Source organism: Convolutriloba macropyga, chromosome 12, assembly GCF_964194025.1.
Source record: "Convolutriloba macropyga chromosome 12, txConMacr16.3, whole genome shotgun sequence".
In the NCBI taxonomy this organism is placed as follows: domain Eukaryota; kingdom Metazoa; phylum Xenacoelomorpha; order Acoela; family Convolutidae; genus Convolutriloba; species Convolutriloba macropyga.
The window spans coordinates 13,160,490-13,174,609 of record NC_134479.1 but is presented as its reverse complement, the minus strand read 5'-3'; the positions used below and the strand labels follow the sequence as shown (position 1 = coordinate 13,174,609).

The following is a 14,120-nucleotide window of genomic DNA, read 5'->3' as shown; positions in this document are numbered from 1 at the left end:
TAGAGACAATGTCAAAAGACCATTTTGAAAGTGTTTGGGTACAGTGTAAAATAAACAAAAAGCCCGCGTTGATAAATTTGGCTTACTGTCCAAAAAACAACTAATAAATTTGTTTTTGGAAGAGCTAGCCCGGGGTTTAGATAGAGCAGCGACGGAAAAAAATTTTTTTTCTACTATGTGACTACAGCCTTAATTACTTTAATTGCAATGAAAGAAATCTTCATGAAACTGATCTTGCCGTACGGTTTACTGAATTCAAAGACATCTTTAGAAACAAGAAACATCAAGAACGAAGTCGCTAATAGACTATGTTATATGCAAAAATTCCCAGACACTAGACCTGATTCTAAAAAGTGATCACTTAGCCACGCTTACTTTAATTGGTGAAACCGTTAAAAAATAAAAAAAGAAGCTATCAAAAAAATTGTGTTTGGTAAAAGAAACTACTCTAAAAATGCTTTTTCCCTAGATTATGGAAAGATAAAATTGAGATCATTTTATTTATCAGAAAATCCTGAAATCATAAATAAAACTTTTGGTCGTCATTGGAAACGGTAATTAAAAAGCATGCTCCACAAAAAACCGTCTTCAAACGCCATAACAAGCCTAAACTAACGCTACATCAATCATAAATATCAAAAATACAGTAAAGAAGTTTGCAAAGACATCAAATAATAACAACAAAAATGTTTCGAAGCAGGAAAACGAAAAACATCTGCTAGATGTGTTTCATAACTTAATAAGTGCAAGAGAAAGGTGGAATTTTATCAACGAAATGAGAAACTGTGAAAAAAACAGACAGAAATACCAAGACTCAAAAACAGTTTTGGAACGGTTTTGACCAATGGAAATGATATTGCCAATCTTCTCAACTATAATTTTCAGCGTTAGGTGAATATTTTGGTGAAAAGAACAGTATCAATTCTGTAATAATGCGGCACGCCCCAGTAACAAATTTATTTTCAGGTATACGACACCCAAGGAGATATTTGATATACTCAACAATTTAAATGTTAAAAAACCGTTGGGTCCATCATTCATTCCAGCTTGGGCTTTAAAAGATGCAAGAGAACACATAGCTGAACCTCTGTTTTTTGTTTAACTAATTCTTAACTGAACAACGCTTTCCTGACGACCTTAAGCGTGCCCACGTGTTGCCTCATTTCAAGAAACTTGATCCTGAAAATCCGATAAATTATCGACCAATTTCGCTTACTGGAGCTCTAGCTAAAATTTTCGAAATCCTTCTTCGAGATCAAATATTAGCTTGTTTAGAGAAGAATAAATTGCTCGCAACAAAACAGTTTGGATACAGAAAAAAAACTGTCAACAAGAGAAGCTCTTTTATATTGCACTGAAGAAGTCAGATATGATCTCAATAAAAAAACATCTTCATAGGAGCTTTTTTAGACCTATCAAAAGCTTTTGATTCGATATCACATCCTACTCTTCTGCACAAACCTAAACTTTTAAGTTTTAGTGAACAAGCAAATACAATTCTAAAATCTTATCTAGAAAACCGTGTTCAAAAAGTCAAATTCTCGAAGTACGAATCAAATTGGATAGCACTTAACCGTGGAGTACCACAAGCTACTGTGCTAGGCCCACTGCTTTTCAACATATATGTAAATGATATGAAAGATTATACTAAGTGAAATCTAATATAATCCAGTACGCTGATGATACTTTTATGTTTTTGCAGTGGAAAAACAATTTCTGAATCAAAAATACATCTTATGCTTTTCAACATATATGTAAATGATATGAAAGATTATACTAAGTGAAATCTAATATAATCCAGTACGCTGATGATACTTTTATGTTTTTGCAGTGGAAAAACAATTTCTGAATCAAAAATACATCTTAAAAAAGCATTGCTAAGCTCATTCTCTTTTTCAGGAAACATGAGTTAAATGTAAATGAAAGCAAAACCGAATTCATTATTTTTGGAGCCCCGTAAAGGAACAAAATCGAAGAAATAGTTGTTAACGGGTGTACAGTTCTCGAGAAAAAAACTTGTGAAATACTTGTGAGTTCATATTGACTGTATAATCTTTCTTTCAATGAAGAAATAAAAATGTACTAAGAAAAATGGCTGTTGCCATAAGGGTCATTTACTCCATCAAAAATATATTTCCAGAAAAAACTAGATCTGCTTTACTGAACGCTCTTGAGTTTTAAGTCATCTGCATTACCAATTGTTCTGTTCTCAGGTCTTAAAAAATCACTTCGAGTTACTCTAAATAAACAACTGAACTAGGGATTAAAGGCATGTTTCAATAGAACCAAAATTTGACAGAACCACTGATATCAAGATCAAGCACAAAATCTTACCAGTAGAATACCTCAAAGTATCGGGTTATTATATATTTTATAAAGCTTCTAAAAGCAGATCTACCAGCTTTCGATGAACTCAAGTTAGCCACCCTAAAAGCTAAAATGAATGACTGTACAAACAAGCTGTCATTTGGAGCAAACCAAAAAACAAATACAATGCGAAACTGTTTTTCAAAAAAAGCAATTGCCTGGTATAACGATTTGCCTCTCACCTTGAGGCGGAATATCCCTAAAAAGCGGGCTCTCAAAACTACAATAAAAAATCATTTCTGGAATGAGTTTCTAAAAGACCCAACGGTTTCTGAATTGAATTCTAATCTGAAATCTTTCAATTTCAATCTTAACTTGACTGAGTTTTATGGCGTCATTTAGTCTTCTATGAAATGTTAATTGGAGGATTAGCATTTTGTAAAATTTTCTCTTTTCTCGAAAATTTTTCAAAATTTTCTATGAAATTTCATTAAAAATTAGCGAAAGCAAAAAACTATTATTGAAGTCAAGTATAGATCCAATACAATTTTCAATTGTACAAAGAAACAATGCTGCCTCATAGCAACTATCAAATGAATACAAATTTGTATATCCTCCAATAAGTATTTCCAAATAATAAAAGTCTCACAAGATTAGTTTAGGTTTGCACAAATATGCAAAAACCTGGAACTGATCAAGTGGGTAAACTAAACCAAGACTCTACCAGTGTCCGTTTGCACCATTGTATTCATTAGTCCAATATATTGGATCGTTTAGTTCATAGTTCATAATCCAAAGCAATGTATCTGAAGTTTCAATAACGACTTCATTCGAGACGTACGAATTGGAAGTACTGATCAATCCTCCCATTTGCATGTACTGATCGGTTACGTCGTACTTCAACCCTCTGGTTGTCACTTTTCTCAAGGGTCCAAAAATGGGCACGTATCCACACGTTTGTGTCGGGCAAGAGTTGATATGTATGATATGCTCGCCAGGTTGCAAAACCCAAGCAAGAGATTGTTCCGACAACAAGTAAAGATCTTTGTCATTTCTATCATTGCCTTTCATGGAATTGTGAATTTTGTACATTTTATTGGAATGGTTATAAGCGGTATTAATCTGACTGATAACGTGGTCAAGTCGACCTTGTATTGCACACAACGCAATAATGCCATGACTCTTGCTCGCTAAATTGTCCTTAAATTTACAAGATTCAAATTGGTCCATGATCACTTTAAGGCACTTGTCGAAGTCGGTTGTGTCTTGACATTTCACACGTTGCATAGTAACTGATTCGTTTTCAAAATGAGCTCGAGTTTTTGCCGAGATTGAGTCAAAGTCTCCTAAAAAAGAATAAAATCATTTGAATATGAATGAAATTAGTTTTAACACAACCTACAGGTTGTCAAATACAGCTGCAAGAAAGAATTGTGTTTAGTAGAGTATATTATAGATCGCAAAATGGTAAAGAATTTATTTGAGGACGTTCTCGAGTTGATTCAACTGTACGCGAAAAAACCAAATTGCTCAAATCATACAGCTGGAAAAGCTTTATCAGCAGGAGTATTTTCTTGATCAGTTAAATACCGAACTATCGGGGGGCATATAGCGTTACAGATAACGTTAATTTTCTGGGAGATTACAACTTGAACCATACCTGGCAGATTGCCGGAAAATAGCCACCGTTGATTCCCATAACTCTATTGGGATTGAAAGAAAAGAAAATATCAACAAAAATTTAAGTGCGATTTATTTTGATGTCATTTTGTAATCGAACAAACTCCTGTCTCTCAGTGAGAGGCTACAGCGTCTAGTATCAATACCAATAAGCATTATAGATAGTAACTAAAACTTATGAGAACAAAGTTCAAGTACCGGTCATCTAAAAATGATCTTTATGGGTTTATCCCGCTTAAATTTCTGACTTTGATTTTTTTATACTGACTCTCTTCATTTTGAATTGCTTTACCGAGAAGCTGCTGTTTAAAAGGACTTTGAGCAGAATGACAGAAAAGTGAAACTAGCCTAGAGAACTCAAAAAGATTTCACGCAAAATGTCGCAAAAGCGGCAAAACGGGTAAAGCGCAAAAAAAAGTTCAACGAAGTAAAAAAAACATAGCAGGACAAGTCCTGACGTACAATTCAAAGAATTTTCATTGACTTAACAGAAAACTAGACCTAGAACGGACTATGAATGGATTGGGAAAACCCTTTAGAAAAAATACAATCCAAAAAAAAATCGAAAAAACAGTAAAAATCGAAGTGAAATTTCCGCATGTGAACAAAAAAAAACACTCGCGAGAAAGCGAATTTTTGTTCAAACACCGTTTTCTCAGTCTACCTTAAATTTAGAGCGAAAAACTTTCACGCCGCAAAACCACTCGCTTTTTGGCTCCACTTCCTGTTTCGGTGTGACCAAAATCACTACTCCAATTTGACTTCAAAAATCATGAAAATGTGTGAACAGATCTTTAAAAAAAGAGAGCACCCCATTACAATTCAAATTCTTTGAATTGTAAAAAATAGGAGCGATATAATAGCTGGCTGAGAAGATGAGGGCGGCTATTGATAATCTGAACAAGACAGAAAAAAAGTAAACTAGACATTTTTGCGTCGAATTCAGGATTAGAAATTGTTAACCTGAGGGATGCAACCAGATGTACTAATAAAACAATTACACTCATTGATCACTGTTTCAATTCGAAAGATCAGATAATTGCCTACAATGTCACAACAACCCCTTTTAACTCCGACCATGTCCTTGTTATTTTCGAATCAAACGTCTCATTGAAATTGACAGTGACAACATAAAAACGATAAGAAATTTTTGACTTTTCTCACGTTCTAAATTTAACAGAGATCTTGCCCTTGCTGAATGCTTGAGAAGGTACTAATGTGAGAATGACAACGATATGTTTGACTCATTCATCGATATTTTGGAGAAAATTGATGAAAAACACGCACTAATTCGGACTGTTAAAAAAAGGGGAGAAAATTTTAACAATTATTATTATAAGACACATTTTTTGTTCAATAATAGGGAAACCGTCCGGACAGCAAGACGTACGAGGAATTTAAGCGTTTACAAAACTAAGTTAATAGGAGATTAAGGGAGGTGCACAACAATTTTTGCATCAATTTCTTCCAAGAACTACCAACAAGTAAGAAACAATGGAAATTCATTAAACAGAAGATCAGTCCGAGTGAAAACAGTGTCAAGGTGGATGAAATCAGATTAGATAGTGGTTGAAACCTCAAAGGAACCAAAAAATATCGTCAATTGTCTAAAATAGAACATTTGCTAATCTAGGCGTTTTCAAGTTTCAGATATTGCTTATAAATTAAACTTAATATACCTGAATTCACATTCACAACTGTGACTAGAAGAGAAATTTATTCAGTCAATGACCCGCTGGAAGATAACAAAGCAGCAGGACCTGGTGAAATCTCAATTCGTCCCATAAATTCTTGCAAATTAGCCATAGGCGTACATCTACACTTCGCCTTAAATGAGTGCATTAAGGAGAAAATGTTCCCAACTAAAATGAAACTAGCCCATGTAACACCAATTTTCAAAAAGGCGATAAATTAGATAGCACAAGCTATTAAACAATTTCTGTAACTCCGGGTTTGGCAAAAAATTTTTGAGCGCTTCGTTCTAACTCAGATGACAGATTTAGTTGATAAAAATTAAAAAAAAAGAGCAATTCGGATTTCAGCAAGAAATGCAGTTTTAGAACTGGTTGAAACAGTTCCGTCTAATTTAGATCAAAGCAAAGAAACTTGCCATTTTTCTAGACTTTGCAAATGTATTTAACTCCATTTCGCATAAAGTATGGTTTTTCCCAGGAAGCGAAAGAATTGCTGCTTTCATTTCTTGCCAACCGCAGACAAAAATGTAAAACTTAATGGCATGTTCTCTGATTGTGAATCACGGTGTGCAACAAGGAACTGTTTTAGGGCCTCTCATTTTTCTTTTATATGTGAACGACTTCTCATCTAATATAAACATAACGGAAAATGTAATTCAATTCGCAGATGACACAAGTATTGTCTGTTGTGGACAAAAAAAATAGCTTTTATGGAAAGTCATGAAAATGCAAACCAGTCAATACAAACAAATCCGAATTAATCATACGCGATAATTCTGATTTCGGATCTATTTTTTCGAAAACGAAGTTCCAGATATCTTGGTATTCAAATTGACAAGCATCTTAGTTTCCATGAGCAGCAAAATAAAACCTCAAAAAAGATGTCTCATGCTATAAGATCAATATACCTAATAAGACACCAAGTTCCCCTGAACGCGCGCATTTTTCCGCTAAAATCACTTGTGCTTACACACTTATCGTTTTCGGGAATCTTTTTTTCAAAATTTAACTGCAAAAAACCCAAAACGCCTTAACCGACAGATTAACAGGGATATAAAAGTGTGCTTTCTACGCAAAAAGTATGACAAAGCGAGAGATCTGCTAATCCGGACAAAGACCCTACCAGCTGATCTAATAATAGCAAAAATGTCGCTAATCAAATTTTATGATGATATAGATAGCCAGGCCAACAAAAATTTCACAGGTACCTGAGTCTTCATCAAAATACTCGAACAAAGAAATTCAAAATAAGACAGATTGTCAAAACCATCTTTGGAATGAATTCGATTGTTCGTCAACGCGTACAAAAATGGAATAATTTACCACAGTGGCTTCGGTTGGCAAAAAAAACGTTTTTAAGAAAACGTTGAAGGATTTCTTGCTCTCACAACATGAAAAAATTCCTTTGTAGTAACGTAGGAGCTTTTAAAAGTTATTTTTATTTTTAGAAAGAAAACAATTGGGAGAAAACTTAATGTGATTCTTTACGAAATTAAATTTAATTAAACTTAATGTTGATGTTTATTATTTTAGTTTGTTTGAATGATTTGAAGTATTTTTGTTTCAAGTACATTTAACCGTATAGTTATGATTTTAATTTACTTGTGGCAAAAGAAGCATCCTTCATTTCAGGAATACCATTTCGACCTCAAAATAATTTTATATATAATTCAGTTCCACGGAGTATAAGTCGTTTCATTGATTGGAATTAAAGAGACGGATAGATATTACACTGAGCGCAATGCTTAAAATCAATTTCTCTAGCTGTTGTGCGTAACGAAAAAAAGCACGTAAACTAAAATCTGTTTCCTAACAAAATCTATCAAAATCAAAAAGTATTTCCGATAGTCTTTCCATGACAGATTTCCCACGAATCGACGGTAAATTTACAATTGCTTTAAATTTTGTATAAATCGGCGGTGAATGGCATATTTCAACTGATTTAACTTGCAGAAAGATGGCAGGAGTATTGAGAGAAAACCCAGATAAAAAATTGGCAGTGTCAATAAGACATATTAAGTTTTGTGCCAACTAAAATCTCTTCAACTTGATAATAAAACTCATTCAAAATACAAACTCTTGCTTGAAAAGATGTAAGCGTGGCCAAGTTGAACAAATTCCATTTGCACCAACTTACCGAAAGCTTATCATGAAAAGAGCAACTTGAGCGTCAAGGAATGTATTTAAAAAAGTTAATTCACAGAATATCTTTTTTTCGTGATGTTATTACGTTTTTGAAGTCAAGTCCAGACAGGAGAATATTGGTCGTTCTTTTATTTTTAGTTTAATAGATCAAAATTCCGAAAAACGGACACGCAACCATACAGAGATAACCAAGATTGACGTTCGCTAGTTTTCCCTTGGCAGCAGCAAATTCAGTCCCACTTGAAATATGCATGTTCAATATGATCATCGTTCCATTAATGTAAGCAAAAAGTTAGTCAGGTGAAGAAATCAGAAATTAAACCCAAAACTTGTCGATTAAAAATTTTTAAAAAGAACAAAGAGGCTCGGTACTGTGCGCTTGCACAATGTTCCGACAACACTCGTTCTCATATATGGCTTCTCAAATGAGGCAGAGATAGGAAATTTCCAACTATAAAAGAGTAGTTCATGCTTTGTATCTTAAAACTTGGGCCATATTTAAAGGATGATAGACACGTATACCATGGATTTTCAGGAGAAGTACTTTCAGATCACCAGAAAGAACAAAACTAACTGATCAAAACAATTGGCTCAAAAAATGCAAACGAATCTATTTCTCATTTAAAAATCAACTTATCAAGGATTCATCTGATTTTGCAAGCGATAAAATTTGACTGAGCGGTAAAAATCAGAAAGTACGTCATTTTACTGTCAACAGCAATACCCAGTAACATAGAATCAAACCGTAGAGGAGTTTCAAAGGCCCCTGAGATCGAAAAATTTGAAATCGAAAAAAAAATTCTAAAATTTAAAGAATTTGTGATGTTAATATCTACAAAACCATTACGAAACCCGCCTTCAAGTCCAAAAAAGTTTCATCGGTCGAAAAACCTAAAACTGATAAATTCAGAAACATAAAATTGTAAAAATCAGTTTTATTTTGCGTCCTTCAGTTTGCATTTCTAAGACATAGATAACTAAATAGACAAAAAAATTGCACTATTTTGGATGCAAATCTCCTAAAATTGATTTTTCATCTCACATTTTGGCCTTCGCAGCAGATTCAGAACTCGAAGCACTTGAAAGCTTACTAAAACCAGCTCAGGGCCCCTAGAGAAACCTAAAGCTTGCTGGAGGTTACCTGTTTATTCCGTTTTGAAAGATCAAAGTTAACAGGAATTGTGTAAAACTATCTTACACGTCTAAAAAAATGTGTAAAAGTATCCAGCTCAGAAATTGTAAAAAGAATAGCCCTCGCTATCAACCACAGTAAATAAAACGTCCTTGATAGTTAACAAAGCATTTGTCGACACACAAAAACAAATTAAAATTATATTTTTTTGCTATGTGTTTTGCAAAAATCAGCGCAGCCTGAGTCATTAATGTTCCATGATCGTTCAAATACTACTGCCCTTTAAGAAAATACAGATCAACTAAAGCCTAAGTAGAAAGTTGATGAAATTCTTAGTAAAAAATCAAACTTGGGTGAGTCTCTTATATCACATATGTTTTGAAAACAGTGTCAAAGTTGCTCAAAAAGGTAAAAACAAAATGAAAACAATCATAATTGTGCTTCATTTCATATCCTTCATTTCAGGAATACCATTTCGACCTCACAAAAATTTTATATATAATTCAGTTCCACAGAGTATAAGTCTTTATATTGATTGGAATTAAAGAGACGGATAGATATTACCCTGAGCACAATGCATAAAACCAATTTTTTCAGTTGTTGTGCGTAACGAAAAAAAAACACGTAAACTGAAAAACTGTTTCCCAACAAAATCTAACAAAAAATCAAACTTGAGCGAATCTCTCAAATCACATACGTTTTGAAAACAATGTCAAAGTTGCTCAAAATGGAAAAAACAAAATGAAAACAATCATAATTGTGCTTCATTTCATATCCTTCATTTCAGGAATACCATTTCGACCTCAAAAAAATTTTATATACAATTCAGTTCCACAGAGTACAAGTCGTTTTATTGATTGGAATTAAAGAGACAGATAGATATTGCCCTGAGCGCAATGCATAAAACCAATTTTTCCAGCTGTTGTGCGTAACGAAAAAAAAAACACGTAAACTGAAAATCTGTTTCCCAACAAAATCTATCTAAATCAAAAAGTATTTCCGATAGTTTTGCTATGATAGATTCCCCATGAATCGACGGTAAATTTACAATTATTTTAAATTTTGTATAAATCGGCGGTGAATGGCATATTTCAACTGATTTAAATTGCAGAAAGATGGCAGGAGTATTGAGAGAAAACCCAGATAGAAACTTGCCAGTTTCAATAAGATATATTAAGTTTTGTGCCAAATAAAATCTCTTCAACTTGATAATAAAACTCATTCAAAATACAAGCTCTTGCTTGAAAAGATGTAAGCGTGGCCAAGTTGAACAAATTCCATTTGCATCAACTTACCGAAAGCTTATCATGAAAAAGAGCAACTTGAGCGTCAAGGAATGTATTTAAAAGAGTTAATTCACAGAATATCTTTTTTTCGTGATGTTATTACGTTTTTGAAGTCAACTCCAGACAGGAGAATATTGGTCGTTCTTCTATTTTTAGTTTAATAGATCAAAATTCCGAAACACGGACAAGCAACCATACAGAGATAACCAAGATTGACGTTCGCTAGTTTTCCCTTGGCAGCAGCAAATTCAGTCCCACTTGAAATATGTATGTTCAATATGATCATCGTTTCATTAATGTACGCAGAAGTTAGTCAGGCGAAGAAATCAGAAACTAAAACCAGCTCAAGGCCCCTAGACAGACCTAATGCTAAATGGAGGTTACCTGTTTATTCCGTTTTGAAAGATCAAAGTTCCGAGGAATTGTGTAAAAATATGTTACACGTCTAAAAAAATGTGTAAAAGTATCCAGCTCAAAAATTGTAAAAAGTATAGCCCTCGCTATCAACCACAGTAAATAAAACGTCCTTGATAGCACACGTAGAAAGTTGATGAAATTTTTAGTAAAAAAACAAACTTGGGCGAATCTGTTAAATCAGATACGTTTTGAAAGCAGTGTCAAAGTTGCTCAAAATGGTAAAAACAAAATGAAAACAACCATAATAGTGCTAATGCCACAATTTAAGTCCATGCAGACATCTCATTAATGAGCCTAGATAACATTGAAAAAAATAACACAGGGAATAATAACAACTGATAACTCCAAAAAACAAATTGAATGAAAAGAAAGAAGCCAAAATGTCATAACCATCAAATAATCGAAGAAACCAGTAAATAAAAAGAATTTAAAGTTCACTAGAGAGCCAAACAAACCCGTCGTTTTTGCGACTTTGAGATATAACAAAAAGCACCAAAATAACAGAAAAACTAATAAAAACCTAAGTAGGAAGACAATAGGACTAGTCGCCATTGACGCCAAGTTCGAAAACAACAAAAAGATTGAATACGGTCCAAACTCACTAATAATTTACGAAGACAGCATGAAAAAGGAGAATACCGTCAGCTATGCGAGATGTCCATTGTTTTGTGAATTGATTACGTAAATTACATCGTCGTCAAAAAATTTGTGAACAGATTCAGGACTACAGCTACCAGAGTCTAGGAATTCTTTAGGTCTTGAATTGAATCCAAAAAAAAGATCGAATGAGTACACTATCGACCACTAAAGGGTGGTCGAGAAAGCATATGATCCTATATGCTCAAAAGAACAAATAAGGAACAAACCCACAAACGTCGGAAAAATTGCTCTCAAATGACAGGCCGGCCTTAAAAACTTTATGGTTCAAAAACATCAGACGAAGGTATTGTTAGAACCCCGACATCCTAAGTCCCATTCCTTCACCTCGCCAGAGGCATTAACCACTCAGCTATCAACAGTGTTTGTCATTGTATCGCAAACAATCGGTTTTGTTTTAACAACAAACTTTATCGGAGTGCGAGCAATTGAAATCACTCAAAAACCAAGAACTGGGTGAAAAAGTCACTCGAGATTTAAAAGATTATTCTAGAAGAAAAGCGCAAAAGCGGACAAGCGACAAATCTGCATAAAAAAGACACGTCTACGATAATTGCTTCTCATTCGAGAGCAATTGAACACGAAAAAAAATAATGCAACATTCATCTAAACCTGTTGGTATCAATCTTATCGCAGCAAATTGCATATCGAATCAGTTCGATTAACAAGACGCCAGAAAAGTATACATTACCTTCACTAGGAACCACGAGAGGCAAAATATTTAGAAGGAATGAAAAGACATTCGGTAAATATCCACGTTTTTGAAAATTAGCGAGATCAAAGTTAGTAAAACGCGTACGCTCATACAAATCTTTCCACCCTTTATAGCATTTGATGCTCGATATTAGCTAACATCCTTTCCTATTTCCACTCAGTGACAAAGCGACGCAAATGACAAGGCAATTTAACAACAATAATAATAAATCACCAGAACTGTTTAATTTAAAAAATGTGCCTGGTTCAATAACATCCACTGCAACGTTGAGGGTTGATGAGACGCACGAAAAAAGAATACTTTGAGACTGAAAAAAACTATTGGTATTTTTTAAGTACCGTTTTAGGTTATTTTCAGTATTTTTAAAATCCTGAAATACAATCCAAACGAAAATCTCAAAATCCCTGACTCGTCCAGCAGCGCCAAGCCGACAAAAAAAGTTTACCCAAATTAAAGAAATATTTTGGATAGATACCGATATTAATTAGCAAAAAAACCTTAGCGGAAAAATTTAAACTCCAAAACCTATAAGGAAGCGGAAGTAAAAAAAATAGCCCTCAATTCAGCTTACGAAAACTCGATGACAACAGTTTATCGGTCTGTACTTCCGACAAATTAGGGCAATTTTTTGGACAAAAACAAATCAGCCGAATGTTCAGAAATTTAACACCTCGATAAAAAACGAACTGAAAAAATTCTTTCCAATTGACGATTCTACGCTATGGGCTTTTTAATGATACCACTCGTCTTTGTACGTCAAATATATCATACGGCCAACACTGGCTGAACATAAACCGACAAATGTCGGGAAGAATTGCTCTTGAACGACAGTCGAGATAATTTAATTAAGGGATTGTAGCCTAGATCAATTTTTCTTTATGGGTGCAAAAAAACCTTTTCCCCGCCTGGATTCCAGCCACTGACCTCCCGATCCACAACCTCACGCACTAAACACTGCGCTACGAATCACTTACCTCCACTAATCTGCAACCAATTTTATATTAGCAACACGCTTTACTTCGGAGCAATAGAGATCACTCAAAAATGAAGAACAAAAGCGTGAAAAAGTCACTTGAGAAGTCAAAGAATGTTCTGAAAGAAAAGCGCAAAATTATCAAGCGAAAAATTTGCACAAAAAAAGACACACACGTTTACAATAACTGCTATGAACTTCGTTCAAGAGCAATTACAAACAGATTAAATATAGTTCCTCCCCTCCACTGAGCAGGGTCAACAAAAATAACTTTACCGATTACCAAGTCCGGAATTGCACACATGTCATAAAGTACGTTAGCGGCACCATCTGCAGCGATTTTCAAGCCGGAATGTTTCCAGTGGGTTGTGAAAAGTGGATCCAACACATTCAGAGGGTTGTTTAGCACTATCATACAATGAGGCTCCACCAAAGAGGGAACCAATATTCTTTCAGGGTACCAATGTTTTGCCATCCTTGCTATCATCAACCTGTAGCGGCAAAATTTTATATAACGTTACTATAATTGTGCAACTGATTACTCGCTATACACTGATTGTTAGTATCATATTTCACACAATCTAGAAAACAAATTTCAACGGATAACCGGTTGTTTTTCTCTTAATGCAAATTATGCGAATAGCAATTAACTTAAAAAAATACTGACCGGTAGTATCATTATACATTACCTGCTTAGCAGCTTGCTCTTAGCGTCTCCAAAATCATAGATTATTTTAAAACAAATCTACATTTCCACCCTCAATTATTCAAATCTATTGCATAATTGTGACCATAGGCAATGGCAAGTAACTCGAAACAAGCTTTATCTGAAAAGATAAAATTTGACAAACAAACTAATCACTGATGATACACGGAAATTACGCGACAAAGCAAATATTTCAATATCAAGTTACGCTATAAATAACTACATGAGAGAGTAATTGACACAAGAATAACAAACGTTTGTTATAGCTGATAGGTGGTATAATGAGAGCGAACAAAGTCAGGCGCATGGAAATTTTGTAAAACTCACCTAGTTTTTTTAAAACAATGACAAAGGTACTGAAAGAAAGGAATGATCGAAAATGGTTAGTTGGGAAATATAGCAAAAGAA

General features: G+C 34.1%; 1 protein-coding gene across 1 annotated transcript; it reads right to left on the bottom strand.

Moving 5' to 3' along the window:
• Window positions 1-2,804: 2,804 nt before the first annotated feature.
• LOC142351113 (thiamine pyrophosphokinase 1-like) lies at window positions 2,805-13,853 on the bottom strand. The gene is made up of 3 exons (XM_075403202.1): window positions 13,696-13,853; window positions 13,283-13,497; window positions 2,805-3,653 (listed from the first exon to the last, which is right to left on the bottom strand). Exons 2-3 carry the CDS (start codon window positions 13,491-13,493, stop codon window positions 3,028-3,030), a joined length of 837 nt encoding a protein of 278 aa, XP_075259317.1. The 5' UTR covers window positions 13,494-13,497; window positions 13,696-13,853; the 3' UTR covers window positions 2,805-3,027.
• Between the last annotated feature and the right edge of the window lie 267 nt (window positions 13,854-14,120).

What these genes read in the sequence shown, in the direction of transcription:
- LOC142351113 (XM_075403202.1), bottom strand. Translation starts at nt 13,493, where the DNA reads ATGATAGCAAGGATGGCAAAACATTGGTACCCTGAAAGAATATTGGTT. An exon ending in AATTCCGGACTTGGTAATCG is followed by an intron (nt 3,654 to 13,282) that starts GTAAAGTTATTT and finishes ATTCTTTTTTAG; the next exon opens with GAGACTTTGACTCAATCTCG.